The sequence below is a fragment of the Tachysurus vachellii genome, chromosome 8 (genome assembly GCF_030014155.1).
Source record: "Tachysurus vachellii isolate PV-2020 chromosome 8, HZAU_Pvac_v1, whole genome shotgun sequence".
Taxonomy (NCBI): Eukaryota; Metazoa; Chordata; class Actinopteri; order Siluriformes; family Bagridae; genus Tachysurus; species Tachysurus vachellii.
In genome coordinates this window covers 7,035,918-7,059,589 of record NC_083467.1, presented here as the reverse complement: position 1 = coordinate 7,059,589, position 23,672 = coordinate 7,035,918, and the positions used below count along the sequence as shown (strand labels likewise).

The following is a 23,672-nucleotide window of genomic DNA, read 5'->3' as shown; positions in this document are numbered from 1 at the left end:
ATGGTCTAGTTTGGGTGAATCTGCTGTATCTGCCTGTTTTTAAATGTAATTTTATTTCATTTTAATTATTTTATTTTATTTTATTTTATTTTATTTATTTATTTTTTTATGTCACCTGGTTGGCTAATTAGATAAATGCATGAAGGTGCAGCTGTGTTCCTAATAAAGTGGCTAGTGAGTGTAAATAAATACAGTCTGGGATATTTATTCTTTAGAGTGTAACTGAAACGTTGATCACTGATAGCCATATTTGACCAATAATAATATTGAGGAGAACTAGGGACACTTTCCCTATATGACATAGCACTGAGGTTCCTATGAGGGTTTATATGGTTTAGAGCTACAGGATGAGGAGCTCGTGTTTCGCACAGGAGGCGGCGCTCGATGGGAGGAAGAGGAGGAGGAGGAGGAGGAATGCAACGGATTCTGAAGCAGCTCCTGCACAATTTTAAACATGGACAACTGGCTGAGTCTGTGTGTGCTGGTGGGACTTCAGGTCGCCTGCTGCCTCGCGTATGACGGTAAGAGACGTCAGGCTCCCTCGTGCCCTGTGCACAAGTTTGGGGTTTATAGCACGCGAATATGCAGCGTTCAAGAGTTCTGAGAACTGTGCTGTTGTATGAGAATACGAGGAATGCATATAATCCTCGAGGTCTGCCGTGTGTGGTCTGAGGTTGAAATGTGTTATGAGTGTGTTTACGTGGACGGTTTTTTGGGGTAGAGGTGGGGTGTGTGTGTGTGGGTTGGTGGGTAGGTGGGTGGGGGTGGGTTTCAGGGCAAACACTGCCAACTATTAGTGTCAATGAGGCTGAAACACTGTACCCATTCATCCAACTGTTCCCAAGTGTAATCCAGCAGCTCTGATGTCTGTTCACTGACTTTACTTGACTTTCACCAAATAAATTAATGAAAAGACAAATAGATCACTTGGCATGTGGCACGTTCCCTCATGTGTGATCTTAGTGATCATCTGTTGTCCAATCATCTGTTGTCCGATCCAGGGGTTAAACTCAGATTTTTAGGAGGTGGAGAGGTTAACTGCTTTCATGGGTACCAACAGCTTGAGCCCAGTGCATCACAAAAAGTGTGAAATTAGATTGTCTTTTCATCACTGATCATGGAAATGTGCTCAAAAGACGTTTTCACTTGGTGCTTCTGTCATAAGGGCAGACGTTTTTGGCATTAAAATGATTTGTTCTAGAAGAGGTGCACACTAACATAAAGTGTACATAAACCACGAAACTTGCAACCTGTCAAATATATAATGCCGCCGCAATCATTTTTTTAAGGATGGGTAAAAGAGTTATAGAAAAACTTTTTGTGGTTAATTTGCTTAACCTTACCATAATCCAACCTTTAATTGAGGTAAATGCATTTAAATTTAAGACTAAAACGAAGCATGTTTCCATCAGTATTTTTTTCCCAACTTTACCAAGTTGACCAAATGATCACATGAAAGCCTTTTCCTGGGAAGCAAGTCAAGTCGAGAAGCTTTTATTGTCTTTTTAAACATATATCGCTGTTGCAGTACACAGTGAAATGAGACATTTCTCCAGGACCATGGTGCTACATAGAACAAAGATAGAGCTAAGGACTTAAGTAAGTTAGTCCTAGACACATAAAGTGCATCTTTACAACCTGGTGTAAACAGTGCAGGACAAAAGACAAAAAAGACAGTGCAGGACAAAACACAGTGCAAACAAAAACTACTACTACAGCACCAACCAGTGTAAATACTGTATGTTCAAACAATATTAAGTGTGCGGAAATACTGGAATGAACACATTAGTATTATAGCACCATAGTATTATAATTATTAGTATTATAAGCAGCGTGTATCATTATTATTATTATTAGTAGTAGTTTACACACCGAGAGAACATTACACACTGTTCTCATTTACATTTCAGTTATACTGTACAAAGAGACTCAACTTGTCTGCATCCACCTTCACGTTTAGCTCAGGTCTAAGTGAATCTTGAAGCAGTGGTTCAAAAAGGCTTAATCAAAATACCAAATAAGAACTTGCATGAGAAAAATCCTGAAGATCATGTTGCAATCCCCCTCAGAATTCGCCGGGAGAAGTAAGTACACATGCATGATGCATATAAAAGTGAATCATTTACAGTCTGACTCAAGTCATTAATGGTATGCAGTGCTCCTGAAGGATTTAGTGGAAAATCTTTGTAAGTATGTGAACCATTCATGAGGCCACATTAGCCATAGTAGTGAGTTCATGTACAGTAAGTGTTTGTGTGTCTTGCAGACGTGTAAGTGTGGCGTGTTTCACAGGCGGGTTGTGTGTCAGTCTCTGAGTGTAAAAGTAATAGGTCAAACTGTTTAGTATGTATGGTAGATCTCACACAGGTTGCAACATGAAGCTACGTTCCAGGACTCGGATTTGCATTGATAGAATAAACACAACCTGCCAAGTTGTAAGGTCTACTTTACCATATGTACGTATACTGCAGTACCATGTTTGTACCATATGTATAACAATACTGCAAATGTATCTATAAAAGCAATATTATGTCCTGATGTTTCTCCAACATCCACTGACAACTTAAATAAACATCATTGATGGATTCGATTCTCACATTTTATGACCCGAAAGCTTTGAAATGAAGCAACAGTAAAGTGTGTGTAAGTGCTTTTAGCTGTAACAGCATTCTGTAAGGCTGTGTAGTTCTCTGTCACATCAAAGAGATGGCAAGAGAAGCAAACTGTACACTGATCCAGCAAAGCCTGCTGCGAGTGGAAAACTTGTCTCTGTATGAGAGTAGAGTTGCACAACGTTTTGCTGAGCTCAACAGATGCACTCATCTGCCAAGAGGACCATGGAGCACTCAAGCATACACACACACACACACACACACACACACACATACACACACACACATAGATTAGACTACAAAAATCTTTTTCAAGAATCCTGAGATATTAATCTGAAGGTAGAAACTTGCAAAAAGAGGATTTCCAAGAAATATGTGTGTGTGTCTGTGTGTGTGTGTGTGTGTGTGTGTGTGAGTGTATGTGTTTGAGAATCTAAGTACTGCTTAGACTCATGAACTGCTATTTCTACCTACTGATATTATTCTGTACATATAAAGTAAAGAGATGAGCTATGTTTATCTGTGGTCGGCAGGAAGAGCTATGTATGGGGTAATGGCTAGTAGTTTAGTTTAAACTTAAAGGTTCACTTCAGTCAGGATAACATGTTTTTAGTTTACAGTAAGTATGCACCACTGATCTAAATGGAATAAACCACAGAAACCTGTTTCTATTGGAGTGCAGTGGTGTTTATCCCGAGCTATGTAAATGGAAGAGAAAATTACATGTTGACTGTAATAGAGAAGGGGTGGCATGGTGGTGCAGTGGTTGGCATTGCTGCCTCACATCTCCAAGGTATTAAGTTTGATCCTGAACTGATGTCCCATCCAGGGTGTAGAGTATGAGCCGCAAGACTAAAGGCTAAAATGATAAGTGCTACAGAAAATGGATGGATGGATATAATTTGGCGTTTTTACCACTGTTCCCAGTTTGTAACCGTCATAGATATAATGTCTTCAGGACAAATAAATTTAGCAGTTTTTTGGTACAGTGACAAACTGTATTATCTCTTATCATTAACTTTAGGCTGGTGAGAGAATGACTGTTTTGGATGTAACGAATGTTCCAGAACATTAAACATTACTATAAATATATAAAATGTATACTGTGTTATGTTTAAAAAAAAAATAAAATCAGGTTGCATTACATCACCCTGTTGTTAATAATTTTAATATCATTTTACATGCCTTCGTGGGTGGGCACGGTTGCTTAGTGGTTAGCACGTTCGCCTCACACCTCCAGGGTTGGGGGTTCGATTCCCGCCTCCGCCTTGTGTGTGTGGAGTTTGCATGTTGTCCGGTTTCCTCCCCCGGTCCAAAGACCTACATGGTAGGTTGATTGGCATCTCTGGACAAATTGTCCGTAGTGTGTTATTGCGTGAGTGAATGAAAGTGTGTGTGCCCTGCGATGGGTTGGCACTCCGTCCAGGGTGTATCCTGCCTTGATGCCTGATGATGCCTGAAATAGGCACAGGCTCCCCGTGACCCGAGGTAGTTCGGATAAACAGTAGAAAATGAATGAATGAATGCCTTCGTGGCTTATTCCTTACCTGTATAAAAGCATCCACCTTTAAAACTTAATAAAGCATCTTTGCCGTTTCATTAGTAATGTTAATTTTTTTAATAAATGAAAGACATGAAATATTGTTATTGAAAATGAATATGGTTAATGCCATTGCTTTGTGCAAGTACCTTTGTGCAAGTTGCTGAAGAATTGGTATTATTACCTGTAGAGCATTTTGCCAATCTCACTCCTCACCCAGAGCAGCTTAAAACCTAATGTTCAAATACAAGTGGTTAACAATTAGCCAGGGAGTTGAGTATCTCAGCCATTACAATGTATTGAGAACAGTAAGAACAGTGTGCATTGTCCTTGTACCTTCAGTACTGCTACCTCTAACATCTGCAATTCACCATATTTCCTGTAGGGGCCGTTGTTGCCTTTCATGTTTTCCAGAAACTTGCAATGATCCTATCCTGAAAAAAAAACGAGAGAAAACCTGCCAGTCAGTCAGTGACTTTTGTCCAATTTTTTCGATAGAATTTATTTCGCCGTAAAAATCTCAAATTAGAATATGGACAGATGTTTGGCAGGCCGGATGTTCTTGTGTAGCTTCCACATGTTTGATACACACTCAGTGTTTATGGGTCTGATACACCTACTGCATTATTTGTATTGTAAACAATTTGATCATATCAAGTTACACAGAAGAACTACAAATATTTACATCTCATTTACCAGCAGTATAAACAGAACGTATAGTTGCGTGTTTATAATATGTGCATAGTGGATAGTAAATCATATTTAATGTCCCTCTCCCAATTTGCAGCTGATAGGATTTTTTGGTATTATATTTTAGAGGTACGGAGAAGGAAGAATGCAGTTTGAAGAAAATATATGCAAAAACAATGGAGTCAACATTGTTTACTAGCAGAAAGCACATGCATGTTTTACACTAAACATCGCATTGCTGGTTGAAGTTCTCAAGCCGCTCGGAGCAAATGCTGGTTTGTGTTTTAAAGAAATTGCCAACATTGTGGGAATCAGAGATTTATCTTGCATGCAGGTCTTTGTAATCTCTGTGATTCCGTGGCAATTCAGACTGTCCTTGGCTCTCTTTTGCCGTCTTGTTTTCCAGGGTCGGGCTACTGGTCTTACACTGACGATGAGGATGTAAGAAACACAGGTAAACACACACACACACACACACACACATATACCTTTAGCAGGCTTTCTGGTTGCATCACACGGTCTGTGATTGGTATTTTTAGGCATGTCTTCATCGCAGTCTTTTTATTAGCTCTTTTTTCTGATTCCTCTGGCCTTCTATTTGGCTAAACGCGCTCCTCTGTTCTTCTTTACCTTCATCACTCAATACTACTTTTTGCTTTTATATCCATGGCTACTCTGAAGGCAAACACTGAGTTCAGGTAAGTATAATTTTGGGTTCTGTTTAGAGATGACCATAAACTTGTGGTTGTTTTATCATAGTTGTGTGACCTTTTTAGTGTGTGGGTACAAACATTATCTGTCTTGTGTAGGTGTGCCATGGTGTGCTCCAGTCAAAGTAAAGCATGGACAAGTAAGCTGCCAAACACCACGTGGTGAATATTATAAGAATGTTTTGGGAACTCGCTGTAAGATTCACTGCAAGAGAGGATATGAGCTCCATGGCAGCAGTGAGATACTCTGCATGGTCACTAAACAGTGGTCAGGAAAATACACCTGCAGAGGTCAGATTCACACAGATGCATACATGATATTTGATGCACAACGGTCAACAGATAGCAGAATATCAAATATTTACCATAAACATACTCTTACATCAGCACTTGTTTAACTGATCAGACTGTTTTTACAGAGGTCCGCTGCCCACCACTGGCCATGCCATCTAACGGTGGGTTTAAGTGTTCAGATGGTTTCTACTACAACTCCAACTGCCAGTACTTCTGTTCACCAGGATACACACAACGTGGAGACCGCAGGGTCACTTGCCAGAGCAGCAAGTCCTGGAGCGGTGGCCAGAGTCTGTGTCTGGGTGTGTAAAATGATCATGACCCAAAATCAAATTCAAACTATATACTTTGGGAACTGAAGCTACGATTGCCACCAGTTATTAAGGTGCTTGTTTTCATAGATCTGGATCCTCCGGTCATTAAGTGTCCAAATGTGAAAGAGAAGACAGCTGAGCCAGGAAAAGTGACTGCAAAAGTGACCTGGGATACACCGGAAGGTGTAGACACAGCAGACGGCATACTCACAGAGTTAGTTTCTCTCTCACACACACACACACACACACACACACACACACGAATTCATCTGATATAATTATATTCCTGTACCAAAGGTGAAGCCAGCCACCTGAACTTTTCACACTGCTGCTCATGTATCATTAATGAACCGTAGGCACTGTATCACACTTAAAGGAAAGCACTCTGACCCTATGCCCTCTTTCATGCCCACTTTCATGCAATCTCACTGGACTCCCACAACTGGCTAAAGATGCTTTGATTTCGTTTCTCTTTTGGACTCTTTGGCATCAGTGGGATTTAAACCTCTGATTCTGATAAACCTTTCTTCTGCTCCTTAGTTTTGTCTGTCACTGACTTGTATTCTTGTGGTTTATCTCGTGCATTATATTACAATCCACAGCTAAAAATCAAAATGGTTAAAATCTTTTCAGATCCTGTGTGATTAAGTACAAAGCCATACACAAGAAATAACAGGCTGCACTGTATCCTGAAGATATGCTGAGGAGTATGTGCTTAATTACAGCTCTTATAGTTCAGTAAAGTCCATTGTAACCATAAACATTCTGGGTTTTACAGTGTAATACTAAAGGGGAAGCCTCCAGGAACATACTTCACAGAGGGAAACCATAAACAATCATACACTGTATTGGACCGGGCTGGAAACAAAGCTACCTGTAAATTCAACATCAGAGTAAAAGGTGAATAATACATTAACATGGCACCTCTGGGGTTAAGGGTTTGATCCCATGTGCTTTAGGGTTTTCCTCCAGGTATTCCAGTTTCCTTTCCCAGTTAAAAACATGTTTTGTAGGCTGAAATATCTAAATTGTTTATTGTGTGTGATTGTGCTCTGCGATATATATACTGGCACCATTTCCATTCTACAAATATATCTTATCTCCATTTGATATTACGATTTGTTATTAGCATCCAGTCCTTGAAATTTCTTTTCATGTTTTTCCCATTACAGTGCGCCGCTGCACTCCCCTCACAATGCCTGAAAATGGATGGATGAAGTGTGACAGTGCAGGTGATAATTATGGTGCAACATGTGATTTCCGCTGCCTGGGAGGTTACGAGCTGAGAGGCAGTGCTGCCCGAGTTTGCCAATTCAATATGGAATGGTCTGGCATGGAAACCAGCTGTGCAGGTATGTAGAGCAAGTCATGTATAATTTAGTTAGAAATAAACCTTTTTAGGGGGCACGGTGGCTTAGTGGTTAGCACGTTCGCCTCACAGCTCCAGGGTTGGGGGTTCGATTCCAGCCTCTGCCTTGTGTGTGTGGAGTTTGCATGTTCTCCCCGTGCCAGGTTTCCTCCCCCGGTCCAAAGACATGCATGGTAGGTTGATTGGCATCTCTGGAAAAATTGTCTGTATTGTGTGATTGTGTGAGTGAATTAGAGTGTGTGTGTGTGCCCTGTGATGGGTTGGCACTCTGTCCAGGGTGTATCCTGCCTTGATGCCCGATGACGCCTGAGATAGGTACAGGCTCCCCGTGACCCGAGGTAGTTCGGATAAGCGGTAGAAGATGAATGAATGAATGAATGAAAATTACACATTGACACAAAACAACACAATGGCAATAAGGACTCCATTGTTCAGTTACCATATTCCTCCCTTGTTATTAATTCCAGCCATGAATATTAATGTCGGGGTTCGATCTGCTGCCCAACTCCTGGACCAGTTCTATGAGAAACGTCGTCTGCTTATAATCTCCACCCCCACAGCGGCCAACCATTACTACAGATTCCAAATGACTAATTTACAGGTAATAGTTCTTTCTTGTCTTGTTGTGACTTTACTGATTCATGAATTATGCTATTTAATATTCATGAGATGTTCTGTGCGTTTCAGCAAGCACAATGCGGCTTGGACTTAAGACACGTGACTGTGATTGAACTAGTAGGAAGGTATCCAGCTCAAATAGGACGCATTAGATACCACATCATTCCTCCAGGACTGGCCATACAGCTCAGGTATAGTCTAACCTCATAGTAAATATCTGAATATGTCCATACACAGAAGCAGGTCTGGTCTCACCTGAGAGAAGGGCTTTTTGCACGAATAGGTTATATTCATATACAGTTGCTTCTGAACTATGGTTCAAACAAATATGTATTTTTCTTTGGTAACACTCTACTGGTGATGAACAGCAGTCTTTGGATGCATGCCATTTCATTGTACAGGAATATCTTCAAATGAGGAGTCGTATTCGTATAAGATCTTTACTCATACTTTGTTGTTATATACATCAGTAAGGGCTTCTGTCTCATCTGCTGACCCTTAACCGTTTCCCTAAAATAATGAAACTTACACCATAAAGTAACAAAACAAGTTGAACCTATCACATTACTGTACATGGCATGCAGCACAGAGAGCTTATAACTTATATACCTGATGTGGTTTATACTACAGATGGAAGAAAGAGGAGCATAAATTGAATTTATGGACTGCTCTCAGGCTCAAAAACAGCTTTTGCCTTTCATCAAATGTTCCTGATCTGGAAAAAAATCTAAGTGTGAAAACAGCCTCAAACTCTTTTGTGTAGTAGCAGCTCATTTGCCACTGGTACGCGTTTTCTTGCAAATGGGGCTTCCAGATATTCAAACTTAATTTTACAGAATTTCTGGTCCATTAGTTTGATTGGAACAGAAGCATTTCAAGAATAGTAATATTTTGTGCATCAGCACTGGTGAATTTCACTGTTTGCGACAATCCTCTGAACAAACTTTAACTTAGTAGTCGGTAACCTGGTGAACCACTGTTGATTTATTTATTGGATGGATGGATGGATAGATAGATAGTAGTGTTAATTTCGTCACCTATTTTTAATTTAGTCTTAGTCTTAGTCTTGTGCCAAATGTCCTTGTTAGTTTTAGTCATATTTAGTCATTCACATATATTTTTTGTTAGTCTTAGTTTTAGTCGACTAAAAGTCTCGTCATTTTAGTCTAGTTTTAGTCAAAAGAAAACTCAAGGTATCTTAGTCAAGTTTCAGTCGACTAAAAGTCTTTTAATTTTAGTCTAGTTTTAGTCAAAAAATTGTAGCTTGACCACATCTGGAATCTATTGTAGGAATAAATACAACGAGGCCTCATTAAATGCAATAATATCAGGAACACAAGTGTTATAGTGGAAATAAATAACTTAATGAAAAGCCTAAGATCAAAACTGTAGGTGTGTGTGTGTGTATATATATATATATATGTAATTACCGACTTAATGCAAGTTATATATGGTATTGCACACACCATTATTGATGATATTTGGAGCAATATTACATGTAATTGTTAAACTTGATTCCCTTACATATACATTTGCTTTTAAGCCTAATTAGTTTTGATTATGATGTGATTGTGACAGGGGCGTGGGAAGAGGTTTCAGGTTGAGGGTGCTGAGTTTTTTCTGTCACCACTTTTTAATAAGAAACAATATCAATTCTATAAAACTTGTCAAAACTCCGCGAATCACAAAAGTATCAGTGAGAAGTTGAGAACACTCGTTTAAACAGTGTCTTTACACTCGAACTTGACCGCACATCACATTTTTTACTTTAATGATACTGCTTTTAATCGTAATGCAAAGACCGGTCATCGGGACATAAGCTGTCATGTACAATCAAAGAGCCTGCGCAGTGACAGGAAATATAATTTAACACAAAAAGCCGCCTAGACCAGGGGTGGACTTGCGCTCAGGATTATTTATTTATTTATTTATTTATTTATTTATTTATTTAGAGCGGCGTGTGGACGAATTCTTTCTACACACACACCATTTTATTTCTTGATAACAGACTGCTGCGAACTATAACACACCATTGCCATGAAAAACAGAGCGTTGCCATGGACACATAGGATTCTAACCGTAGAGATGAAGCGCACTATTTTCTTTGGCGGAAAAAATACAATTGTTTTTAAATCAATAAACTCCTTTTTAAATCATCATTTTGTGTCAAATTATTGATTTATTCGGTAGGTAGCAATATAATAAGCGGGATCCGCTTCGCGGACCTGTAACTTGAGCAACAGCGAAGCCTCAAAGCCTCAAAATAATTTTAAAGGCATAACAGCTGATGAAAAAGCAGAGACAATTGTAGACGAAAATGAAGAGAGATTTTATCTTCGTTTTTATTTTATACAAAACATTTTCGTCTCGTCTTTTTTCGTCAACAATAATGCATGTTAATTTAGTCTTAGTCAGCGTTTTTGGACAGTGGTGTAGTCTTGTCATCGTCTCGTCTTAGTCATGAAAAAAAGCTTGTTGACGAACATATTTCGTCTCGTCTCATCTGACGAAATTAACACTAATAGATAGATAGATAGATAGATAGATAGATAGATAGATAGATAGATAGATAGATAGATAGATAGATAGAGCCTCAGAGATAGATAGATAGATAGATAGATAGATAGATAGATAGAGCCTCAGAGAGATAGAGAGATAGATAGATAGATAGATAGATAGATAGATAGATAGATAGATAGATAGATAGATAGATAGATAGATAGAGCCTCAGAGAGATAGATAGATAGATGGATGGATGGATGAATGGATGGATGGACGGATGGATGGATAGATAGATAGAGCCTCAGAGAGAGAGAGAGAGAGATAGATAGATAGATAGATAGATAGATAGATAGATAGATAGATAGATAGATAGATAGATTGATAGATAGAGCCTCAGAGAGAGAGATAGATAGATAGATGGATAGCACTTTATTGTCATTCCATTGTACAGGTACACAGCAACGAAATGCAGTTTGGCATCTACCAGAAGTGCAAAATGTAGCAGTCGTGCAAAAAGTGCAGATAAATATCTAGCATATTTACAGCAAGTGGTATATATGAAAGCAATATACAGTGAATAAATATAAAGGCTTTAACAGTGCAGAGATGTGTTGACATCATTAAGAATTACAGAATTACAGAAATGGTTTTAGTGCAGATGTAATGAGGAGTAAAAAAAAGATAAACTATGTACATGTATTGTGCAGAGGTTATATACAGTGTTTTGATTTGTGCTTGTTTTGTAGTTTGTGTTTACTGAACTGTTATCACGTTTGCAGTATCACAGCTTAATAAGCATGTGATTTGGCAGCAGATACTCTAATGCCATATTTCTTAATATAATCATAAGTGCATCTTTTCCTAGACTTAGAAATCAGTACTGTCTTCACAGTAATCAGAGCCCAAACATGAGCAGTGTGTGTATGTGCGTGTGTGTGTTGTACAGAATGCTGCTGCAGCTGTCTCAGAATTCATTTAGTCTGGTGCTGCTGGACAAACAGGGAGTGGACAAACAGCGCTACACATACCCAGTCACAGCAGCAGAGATCTTCACTATTATTGACACCTTCCCCCTGCGCACTGAAGAGAACCTTCTGCAAAAAGAAGCAGGTCATACGTGCTAGACAACCAAACAGTCCACACGCATACACACACACACAGAGCCATAAATGCATGAGTGAGTATTTTATATACAAATTTGTGATTTGTATCTAATATTGTTTGTCACTCTATATGTTATTGTGTCAATATTAATATTATTCTGTCTTAATATATAGTTTGACCTCATTCACTCCAATTCAACTTGCCTTTAAGAAATAAATATGCACACTTTAATGTCTCTGAAATGTCAAATTTCAATGTGATTTCTGTATGGAAATATGTGCTTTTATTTATAGAGTTGCTGCTCTATACAGCTCTTGCAGATCGCACATTATGCACTGAGCTGCATATTTCTGCTGGGCTCTCCATAGAAGTAATAAATAAAATCATTTAAAAAATATTAACATGCACATGTACATGTGTACTCATTGCATGTGTTTTATCGTTCTTAAATGATTACTCTCCAACGTTATTAAAAGAAAATCTTCCTGAATAAATCATGTCATAGGATGAGACCGTTGTGTGTGCAATTCCCAGGACAAACCAGCTAGTGTGGCACCAACAACCATGTCACAGTTAGAAGATTTCATGTATTCTGCACAGTTACCACATAATAAACTGCATAAATGAGCAGGTGCATAAGTGTTCTTAATAAATTGAAATGCTGCTCAAGAGCATAGAAATACCCGCATTGTGTCCAGCTTGATAAATGATGCTTATAGCATAATGAGTTTTGCTGCATCTGGTTCATGGGTTAAATACACTTACAGAAAAAAAAAAGTAAATAAGCAAACAGAAAATTAAGTTGTTATCTTTTGTCAGAGATGGGGGACTCGAGTCATATGACTTGACTCGAGTCGGACTTAAGTCGCAAATTTGAGACTTGAGACTTGCTTGACAAATATTAAAAAAAGACTCGACTTGACTTTGACTTGACATTCATGACTTGAGACTTTACTCGGAGTTAAATGACTCGAAATAACTTTTTTTTTTGTTTTTGTTTTTTAAATCTGTTTTTAAACGCACGCAAGAGCGTAAACTAACCACGTGACGCAGCAGGCAAGCAGAGGGAGCGCGTGCACTAACTAATAAACCTTAACAGTCGTGACGAAACATGGAAGGCGCTACACCAAAAATAATTAAGTTCAGGTACCGGGATTTTGTGCAAGATGAGAAGAGAAGAACAACAGTATGCGACCACATCGCTCACAATTGAATGACAAAGTTCTATCAAATTATTTTTTTTGCAAGCGCAATGTAGTGGAAATGGTTGGTCACTGTTCATGTGGAAATGTCAGCTTTTTTGCAATAGCACTTATAATTGGTCTTCAGTGTTAGGCTTTGAGTGAAAAGCGTATGGATTTTTTTATGGGATGCACATTATATATAAAAAAAACATAAATATAAAAATAAAAAACTTCAGAGTTGCAAGCACAGCCATATTCTTGTCTCGCATGCACACGCACACACATTCAATTTAAAGGGACAGTTCACCCAAAAATAAAATAAATTCTTTCATAATTTTCTCACCCTCATGATGTTACAAACCTGTATAAATTTCTTTGTTTTGATGAACACGGAGGAAGATATTTTAAGGAATGTTTGTAACCAAACCATTCATGAGCCCCATTCACTTCTATAGTATTCTTTTTTCCCCACTATGGAAATGAATGGGGCTCATGAATGGTTTCCTCAAAATATCTACGTGTTCATCAAAACAAAGAAATTTATACAGGTTTGTAACATCATGAGGGTGAGAAAATGATTTTATTTTGGCCTTATTTCAGTTATATTTACATCTTATTCTTTGTAGTTTTGATTTTTATTCATTTTTAGATTTTTATTGTATTTACAACTCACCTATATGTGGACACCTTTTAAAAATAAATGCATATAATCATTTTTGTTGCAAATAAAACTCTCATAGTCCATAAATACTGTAGATTTAACTTTGTTTAATATATACATTTAGTTAAATTATCAAACATCTGTATGACTTACCAGTGACTTGCTTTACTCAAGCTACGACTTGACTTGCTTAACATAAAACAGTGACTTGACTTGACTTGACTCTCACAAAAAATGACTCGGACTTGCTTGAGAGTTGAAGGTTAAGACTTGAGACTTACTTGTGACTTGCACATGTGTGACTTACTCCCACCTCTGTCTTTTGTGAACTAAAATGTCTTGTTCCATCAGTCTTAGGTTTTTCAGTATCACTCGTAGTGATAGAGTTCACACTAGCCCACTTTGTATACCTCATCCAACTTCACATCTAAATCTGCAAATGAAAACAAACTATTCGGCAGATACAGATAAAGTCGATGGCACTATATTACCTTCCTTCTACATTTACATTATTTGGCAGACACCCTTATCCAAAGAAACCAATCTCATTTTATACAACTGAGCATTAAGGGCCTTGCTCAGGGGTCCAGGAGTGGCTTCTTGGTGGACCTGGTATTCAAACTCACAACCTTTTGGTCAGCCTTAACCACTAAGCTACAACGTCCCTTCTATGGTCAGTGCTCTAAATTCACACATACCTTTAGTATGAATGCAAGAAAAATAGCGTAATGGTATTTAAAATCCACACAATTCAATATACTAAACATGTGCTCATGTAACTGACATTCACTGTCACCAGACACCAGATTAGCAACTGTTATTAGCAACTTAAATCAAGCAAGACGTGATAATTGCTTTATAGTGGGTCCGCACTGGACCGTTTCTATCTTTGAAGGCAAACATCAGGGTGTTATATCAGATTCTGCCAGCTACAGGATGGAAGTGGCGGGAGCAAGGCATAGAGGTAATGTTAAAGCATTTGGGGGGGATTGAAAAGGAGTCATGCAGTAGTGTTCTGAATCAGATGCAGAGATCAGATTGTACACCCAGGCAGACTTGCCAGGAGAGAGTTGTAGTAATGACAAGGGACTGAATGAACACTTCAGTTATCTCTGTGGATTGAAATAGTTGGATCTTTGTATTGTTGCAAAGGACAAAAATTGCATCAGCGGATCAGTGAGGTGAGACTGTTGGTGGTCTGGGATTATCCCCAGAAGATAAGATCTGTATTCTGAAGACATACTGAATAGTATATGTTTAATTTTAGCTCTTGTGTTTCAGTGTCAATACTCATACAAGAATAACCGATTTTGTGCTTTACAGTCTAATACAAAATGGAAAGTCTACAGAAATGCATTTTACAGAAAGAAACTCTAAACAAATGTACACTGTATTCACTGAAACAAAGCTATCAGTGAATTCAACATCAGAGTACATGGTGAATAATACATAAATATATTTAGTATCTTATTCCCAAAAGACACACCTCCAACCTCCTACACTAGATTATAAAGGTCAGGGTCCTGCTGTGAGCACTGGATGTCTACATCTGTTTGAGTTATATCTAGTCTTTTTACTCATGGTTTCAGTACCATTCATTATGACATTTTGCCTGTAGTAGTGCACTTCTCCTTATTGCAACTCGTACACATACACCTTTGCATGGCTCTATGAAGTGATGGATTGATCAGGGAATGAATTCCAGGGCGCCTTCTTTCTCATAGCTGTGCAATACCTTCTCATGGTCCCAACCACAAATGGTGTTGTACTGTAGATAACCGTATGCTCCACACTGAGAAGCTTATATGTCTCTACAGTCTGCATAAAGTGAACAACATTATTATACCCTCCATACAAGCAAGAAATGCATGGCATGCATGAAAGTCCATGTCAAATGCATTCTGAGCAGGACTTTGTAGCATAGTTCTCGAATTCTGTATTATATGGCAAGGACCAGTGGATGAGGATAAAGTGTATAGAAAAAAAAACAACTACCTCCTGTTCCCTAAAATATTTCCTTTTTTTGTACACTTAACTATAACATGACTGACATTTATGGTAATACTGACAAAGAAGATTGCCCAAGTTTCCAAGCGTCAAGAGATCACTATTGCGTCCTGAACAATTGATTGGAGCATGTTGTTAAACTAAAGAGTTATTATTTTAGGTTATTATAAACAATAACATCACTATTTCAATCTAAGAAAATATTTTAGTGATGAGGTATAATGAGCATGAAAAAGCAAGAAAGTTTAGTATATATAAATATATATAATTTTTGGAAGAAGAAGTAGTAGTAGTTTATGTATGTAGAATAGAATTCAAAATGTTATAGTTTCTTAAATTTGGTAGAAATGTATAAATAAAAGCAGCATAGCATAGGTTTCACTATGTACTTGGACACTAGTATAATGTATCACTGCTGCATGAACAGTAAGTTGGTATAACAATAATGACTATGTATTCAACAAAATTACTTCACCCTCATTATTCAACTATCATAAAATAGTTGACATTTTATTTATCGATGGTTACTCAGTGTACACCAAGTTTAATAAAGTTTCATCTGAATTTCAACTAATGACACCATGTCATGAAATTGTATTTTAATCACAGTTTTAATTCGCTATTTTGATTTAGCAAATCAAAAACTAATGCCAGAATTTTTCTTTTTAGGCCTTTCCCTTTAAAGAAAACATACAGATTTTGAGGTTTAAGCTAAAGCATGTGCTCATTTGCTATATTTACAGCTCAACATACTTTAATTTTGTGCATTATATCCTACCATAGGTTAATAACTCAACTCTGAATATGACTCAAAGTGACTGAATGATAAGGTTGTACTAGGAGTGAATACTATCATCATAGATTAACGTGCAGTCAGGGTTACTTTTTTTTTCCAGTTTCATGTTGGTGTTCTTGAAAGGTTTAAGCTATTGATTGACAAAACTGTTTAAAAACCTGCATCCAGATATAGATGCAGAATATGCACTGTGGTCACTTTTCTGTGATAGAGCAGAAGCAAGGTTACACATATTGTTGATACTGTGATATTATATGATCTAAGGTAATAATGTATAATATAGATAGAATTATAATCATATAAGACCACATATAAGACTGCTCACCTAGCAAACCCAAGAAAGGAGTCCAAAGACATCATGGTAGGTTGATTAACATCTCTGGAAAATTGTCCGTAGTGTGTGATTGCGTGAGTGAATGAGAGTGTGTGTGTGTGCCCTGCGATGGGTTGGCACTCCGTCCAGGGTGTATCCTGCCTTGATGCCCGATGACGCCTGAGATAGGCACAGGCTCCCCGTGACCCGAGGTAGTTCGGATAAGCGGTAAAAAATGAATGAGTGAGTGAGCGAGAGTGTTAAAGGTATAGATTTCAGCTCAAATAGATCATATTAGATACCAACTCATCCCTCTATAACTGGCAATACAGCTCAGGTAGAGCTCATATACAGACAATACAGCTCATTTCTTAAACAGGGGTTTTTGAGGTGGGAAAAAATAAAATAAACAGAAAACTAATAAATTTAGTGTAAAATAGGCTTGACCATACAATTAAATGCACTTAGGGTCAAATTTTCAGCACAGAAAATCAGTACTGCCCATAAATATGGAAATGGGGGATATTTGGTGGAGATATGTGTTGAAGTGGTTTGAATCTGAACTATGGTTCACTTCCATACAGTACAGATGTTTTGCACAATAATAAGCACTAGGTTAAGGTTATTTTGGTTGTTTTATGGCACCAATGCTCAACTGACTTTTTTGGATGCTTGGAATACATCCAAATGAAGAGCTCCATTTTTACCTTTGCTTACACGACACAGTTGAGCTAATTACAGTGCTATGAGTTACTTATGTAGTGCTATAAGAAGCACAAGAAAAACCTTTTGGGATGAGGTAGAATAGATGTATGTCAAATACCTTTCTAGAAAAACCATGCTTCAAGAATTCTCCAAGTGGTTCTTTGGTTATTTGATGGTTCTAATCAGTGCTTTTGAAAAAAAAAAATCCTCACAGGAAAACAGAGGGAGAACAGAATAAACCTTTAAAGTTGACATAATTTACATTATTTATTAAAGTTACATTATTTACTAAAATAAGTTACATTATGGGGGCACAGTGGCTTAGTGGTTAGCACGTTCGCCTCACACCTCCAGGGTTGGGGGTTCGATTCCCGCCTCCGCCTTGCGTGTGTGGAGTTTGCATGTTCTCCCTGTGCCTCGGGGGTTTCCTCCGGGTACTCCGGTTTCCTCCCCCGGTCCAAAGACATGCATGGTAGGTTGATTGGCATCTCTGGAAAATTGTCCGTAGTGTGTGAGTGCGTGAGTGAATGAGAGTGTGTGTGTGCCCTGCGATGGGTTGGCACTCCGTCCAGGGTGTATCCTGCCTTGATGCCCGATGATGCCTGAGGTAGTTCAGGTAGTTCGGATAAGTGGTAGAAAATGAGTGAGTGTGTGAGTTACATTATTTATTAAAATGAGGTGGAAAACGAGAAACATTTAAATCCCTGTCTTTTCTTATTTTCTTGACAAAGCATGAACATCAATCATGATTAAAACTCATTTTAATTTTTAACTCATCAAATAAAATTTATTTAAAAAAAAAGCTATTGCTGTTTAGCTAAATTCAGAATCAGTTGGAGGATAAAATAAAGTGTTGATCTTCAGTATTAGATTCAGTATTAATTCACATACATTCTCACTCCCTGCTTATTTACAGAAGGGAATGCATTTGGTCATTGTGTATGGCTGTGTGTATATCTCCAGAAAGACTTGTCAATGATAATGACAGAAAATGAATTATCAGTCAGAAATATCAATCAGTCTCTGGCTTCTCGAGGCTCATATTGCAGACCGTGATCCCCATATGCATCATAGCTGTCAAAGGTTGGATACAGGAGCCACTCAGGCTTGTAAGTGGTCGTACTGTACATAAAGGCTTCGGTGGTACTGCCCACTTTAGGTGCTTCCTCTTCCTCTCCAACCCATTCTTTAACCTCAAGCAAGACTTGTGTTCGCTGATACATTTCTGGACAGCCTTCAAACCAGTCAAGAAATTTCAGCATTGGTTCATCCACACTGTAGATTTCTCCTTCGACACGCTGTCCTTCTCCAGGCTTGTTGAGGAGGAATGGGATATTGTACTTGCCCGCTATCACCAGGGGGTATTTTTCAACAGTGCGAGCATGGCCAAGGAACCTGGCCTTGCCTTTGGTAGTGTCCATCATCCTGTAGTAGTTAGGCTGGCCCTTTTTAAGAGTGCCATACACAAAAACATGCGTCATCTGTGTAGCTGGTAGCAGAAAGCTAAGAATCTGCTTTTAGAAGAAACAAAACAAAATCGAGAATAACAACCCTAAACTGGTCTACAGTTGTCCAAACCAAAAACAACTATCAAAAGCCTTTTTATAGGATAACTGGCTATAAAATGTGATAAAAAAAATTGTATTTGTATTGGTATAATGCTATAGTACTCTTTACAAAGAAGACCTGCTTACCAGAATTGTAGGAATGAACTTCCTCATCCAAGATTAAAACTCCTGTAATATAAAAGTGATCATAAACAGATGTTTTATTTTCTGCTAATAGACCAACAAAAAGCCTTTCCCAGAAAATCAAAGACTCATATATATATATATATATATATATATATATATATATATATATATATATATATATATATATATAAAAAAAATATCATGAAGAGTGGCAACTTGGCATTCCAGGCCCTAACCTATCCAAACACTGAGCCAGAGAGGATTATTCTGCATGATTAACCCATCAGTAATGTGGCTGCAATGTCTGCTGTTTGGAAACAAAACGGCTGAAGGAAGTAACCCAGCAAACTAAAGTCAAGCTTCTTCCAGTTTCAGAGCTAGCCTACACCTGTTGTGCAAACCTATTATGTGTAAAGAAGGTAAAGAAGGAAATGGATCCAATTTTGTCATTTTTGGTTTGTGTTTTGTTTGTTATTTTTCCCCTCAAGTAATCTATACTCTAACCATGTACAAGTCCCATTCACTGAACTACAAAGATACACTAAAGGTGAAGCATATAATTTCACACAATTTTAAGCTTACATCAAGCATGAAGCTTTATATAGCTTCAAGTAGTTCTGGGAACTATATATAAGTTTAAGTTATATATATATATATATATATATATATATATATATATATATATATATATATATATATATATATATATATATATATATATATACGAATATATATATATATATATATATATATATATGGATATCCTTCCTTTTTAGAAGGATGTCTAGGCGGATTCTCTTGTGTGCCATGATGGCACATGTTGGCATCGTCTGTAATATCTGAGGTTTCTCAGGGTGTAATTCCATAATTCTGGTAATTCCATATATTACCAGATCAGAATAAGAGATGATGGAAGACCGCAAAAAATAAAAAAATAAAACTTTCATTTGACAAAATATTAAAATTTTAGACAGTATATATATCTTTGAATTCATGAAGTGAAAGCCTAAAAACTCCAGAAATCTATTTTATAACATCTCACAATTAACTGTTTCAAGATTGATTTATCTATTGTGTATCAGAGCTATTAAAGAGAGGTTTTTGTATTGGCACACACTCGTGTGCCAGGTTGGCACATGTTGGCACACCTCTGTATCTGAGTTACAGTAACTATAAAACTTCATTTAATTGATTTATATGTCATTGTAGGTGTTCAATGCATCTAAATCTATTTATTTTGGGTTTGTTTTGGAATCTACCGTAATATGGACAAAATAAACACAAATAATCCACAATAAATACCTGGTTACGGTATTTCTGTATGCGGTTCAGATGATCTGAGAGTGTAAAAACTTTTAGCACGATGTCTTTGTCTTAAAACAAAAACGCACCTCTTTTCGTGTTTTTTAAAAACCCAACTGTTTTCCATTTCGCGTGATTTCAGCGTTTAAAAAGCAAAATGATGCGAGAAAATCCATTGGAAAGTTGAGTTGGTGAATTTAAAGGTCGAGGGGATTTAAACTTTCCTATCTTCTAAGAGCTGCTGCGTGACTTCTGCTCTGTGTATTTACTTTTGTCCCACCTGTTGAATGCTCTAAGAACATAGAATCAATTGGAATTCGATTCAGATTTGAGTATTTTGAGGCATAATCCAAGAGTAAGGCAGTAAATCTGTGGGCCATGGATGATCCATGACTGTGGATTAACAAGAGGAATACAACTGTAGCCAAATTCCTTGACACGTCTGTGTGTGGTGGCTCTTGATGCCTTGACCCCAGCCTCAGTCCTTTACTTGTGAAGTTTACCCAAATTCATGAATGGATTTTGCATGTCAAGCCTCTCAAGGCTGCGGCTCTCTCGGTTGGTTGTGCATCTTTTTCTTACTTCAGTAAAGTTGGCCTCATATTCACAGATTCAAGTTTCCCGAGTCAATAACTCCTGAACTAAAGGGTGTTACTACACAAATAACACCTCTTTTTTTTAATCGTAGTAATGTAGAGAGGCAGCTACAACCAAATTTTCCTCAAAATCGGCTTTCCTCTGCGGTGGACAAAATAGACAAGTCTCTATGTGCAAACACATAAGAGACAGATACCAAGGGACCGTCTGCAAAGTGCAAAACCTGCAAAGCGAATACTATAAAAACAGTCAATAACTTTACTGTAATACACTGTACTGTCACCAAATTCAGATCACACTTCACTGATCTCCTGATAATTAACACTACAACACTTGATTTTTTTTTATAATATGAAAAATCATAAAAATAAACAAAAAACATTTCCCCAAAATAAGTGTTGTAGTATATCTAATAGGACATACGGTGGCTGAGAAGTGCAAAACTAATTACACGACAAGTCAGACAACCCGGAAGAGGTTGGTATAGTTTGTGAATGGAAACTTACCGATCATCGGACGAGACACCTTTCATTCACCTGTATATCTTGAATGACAGGTGTCTTGTACAATGATCGGTAAGTTTCCATTCACAAACTATACCTACCTTTTCCGGGTTGTCTGAATCGGTGAACGAAACACATTAACAAATCAGAAAACACATTAACAAATCAGAAAACACATTAACAAATCAGAAAACACAACGACATTTCAAACAACCCGGAAGAGGTTGGTATAGTTTGTGATTGGACAAGACACCTGTCACTCAAGGTATACATGAAGTTCAACAGTCCGCCGCAGGGAAAAGTTGGAATGGATGGATGGAATGGATTACTGTGGATTAATTCTGTTATTTTCTTATATTTAAACGGAGAACTTTACACATTACACATAAGATTCCATACCTGTATATCTTGAGTGACAGGTGTCTTGTCCAATGATCGGTAAGTTTCCATTCAAAAACGATACACTACCGTTTCCGGGTTGTCTGACTTGTCGTTGTGTTTTCGGATTTGTTCATTTGTTTTCGGATTTGTTAATGTGTTTTCGGTTTTGTTAGTTTTCGGATTTGTTCTCTGGAAACTTGAATCTGTGAATATGAAGCCAACTTTACTCAAGTCTTTTTCTTCCACACTTTTTCCTTCCACTCAACTTTCTGTTAACATGCTTGGATACAGCACTCTGTGAACAGCCAGCTTCTTTGGCAATGAATGTTTGTGGCTTATCCTCCTTGTGAAGGGTGTCAATGATTGTCTTCTGGACAATTGTCAGATCAGCAGTCTTCCCCATGATTGTGTAGCCTAGTGAACCAAACTGAGAGACCATTTTGATGGCTCAGGAAACCTTTGCAGGTGATTTGAGTTGATTAGCTGATTGGCATGTCACCATATTCTATTCTATACCCATTTTTGGTGGTTATTGTTAAATATGAGCCCAAATCATCACAATTATAAGAACCACAGACTTAAACTACTTCAGTCTGTGTGTACTGAATTTATATAATACACGAGTCTCACTATTTGAGTTGATTTACTGAATTAAATGAACTTTCCCACGACATTCTAATTTATTGAGATGCACCTGTATGCATGCTGTTTGATCAACGTGAAGATAAAGAGGGTGAAAGTGTGAGTCTGGTGTGTTGTTCATGGTGTTATTCTCCATGAATGAATGTGTACAAATCCCTGATGACTTCATAGACGTAATGTTTTTTTATTTATGTATTTATTTTACTAATTACATTCATATCATCATTCACAACTCTCTCAAAACTAGTCTGCACTGACAATGTTTTTTCTTGAAATTAATTTTATTAGATTGGACATGCCGATTTTAATAGATCATAACACTAAATCTTTTATTTGAAAACTGCGTTTTTTAAATTAACGTGTTGAGTGAATTAACAATAACATCTAAAAAAAAAAAAGGTTTTCATCGATTCAGTGAACGATTCAGTGAACGATTCAGTGAACGATTCAGTGAACGATTCAGTGAACGATTCAGTGAACGATTCAGTGAACGATTCAGTGAACGATTCAGTGAACGATTCAGTGAACGATTCAGTGAACGATTCAGTGAACGATTCAGTGAACGATTCAGTGAACGATTCAGTGAACGATTCAGTGAAGTGAAAGATTCGAGTCACAGGGATAAAACAAAATGACCACATTTACTTTTCAGGACATTTTTCTCTCCAGCTGAGATTAAACACATTCAACTCCACAAAGCGTTATATTTTAACTATGTTCGAGATTTCAGGGTGTAAATTATTTTCTCAACACCGGTTAGACTTCTTTAGTTCATCTATATCATAGTTTCGTTTTTGCAAATCTGCTGCTGTGAACAGAATCCAATGAGATGCTGCATAATAAACTACAGACTATCATCTATACCACCTGTATGGATCAGGTCTAGTGAAACAAAACTTAAAGTGCATATTTACATGTAGAAGAAATCTTAGAAATGTCATTTTGGAAATCTTACCTGAATTGTCTTTAAAAAAATCCCCCTTTTCCCAAAAGTGCCTATGACAATTTGTCAAAATTGCCAAATGGCTCCTTAAATCCCATTTATGCGCAATACAAAGGTTATTAAGTGCCTACTCTGTCCTCTCTGTAATGCTCTTTAGGTATATATTCACCATGGAGCCGGTGAAAAGCAGG

The 23,672-nt window shown here is 37.6% G+C and overlaps 2 protein-coding genes across 4 annotated transcripts; one reads left to right on the top strand and one right to left on the bottom strand.

Annotated features, from left to right (window-relative positions):
- Positions 1 to 394: 394 nt before the first annotated feature.
- On the top strand, positions 395 to 12,435 carry srpx (sushi-repeat containing protein X-linked). Its single transcript, XM_060877250.1, has 10 exons — positions 395 to 521; positions 5,249 to 5,296; positions 5,652 to 5,843; positions 5,972 to 6,148; positions 6,248 to 6,374; positions 6,939 to 7,060; positions 7,333 to 7,512; positions 7,997 to 8,130; positions 8,217 to 8,338; positions 11,596 to 12,435. Exons 1-10 carry the CDS (start codon positions 455 to 457, stop codon positions 11,771 to 11,773), a joined length of 1,347 nt encoding a protein of 448 aa, XP_060733233.1. The 5' UTR covers positions 395 to 454; the 3' UTR covers positions 11,774 to 12,435.
- Positions 12,436 to 18,069: 5,634 nt separating this feature from the next.
- On the bottom strand, positions 18,070 to 23,656 carry LOC132850604 (gamma-glutamylaminecyclotransferase-like). 3 transcript variants are annotated; one of them, XM_060877247.1, is made up of 3 exons: positions 23,494 to 23,656; positions 19,114 to 19,155; positions 18,070 to 18,933 (listed from the first exon to the last, which is right to left on the bottom strand). In XM_060877247.1, the coding sequence occupies exons 2-3, from the start codon at positions 19,138 to 19,140 to the stop codon at positions 18,436 to 18,438; spliced, it is 525 nt and encodes a 174-aa protein (XP_060733230.1). In that variant the 5' UTR covers positions 19,141 to 19,155; positions 23,494 to 23,656; the 3' UTR covers positions 18,070 to 18,435. The 3 variants fall into 3 exon arrangements, with proteins under 3 accessions (XP_060733230.1, XP_060733231.1, XP_060733232.1); XM_060877248.1 differs by having other exon boundaries at positions 18,070 to 18,930; XM_060877249.1 differs by having other exon boundaries at positions 18,070 to 18,864.
- Between the last annotated feature and the right edge of the window lie 16 nt (positions 23,657 to 23,672).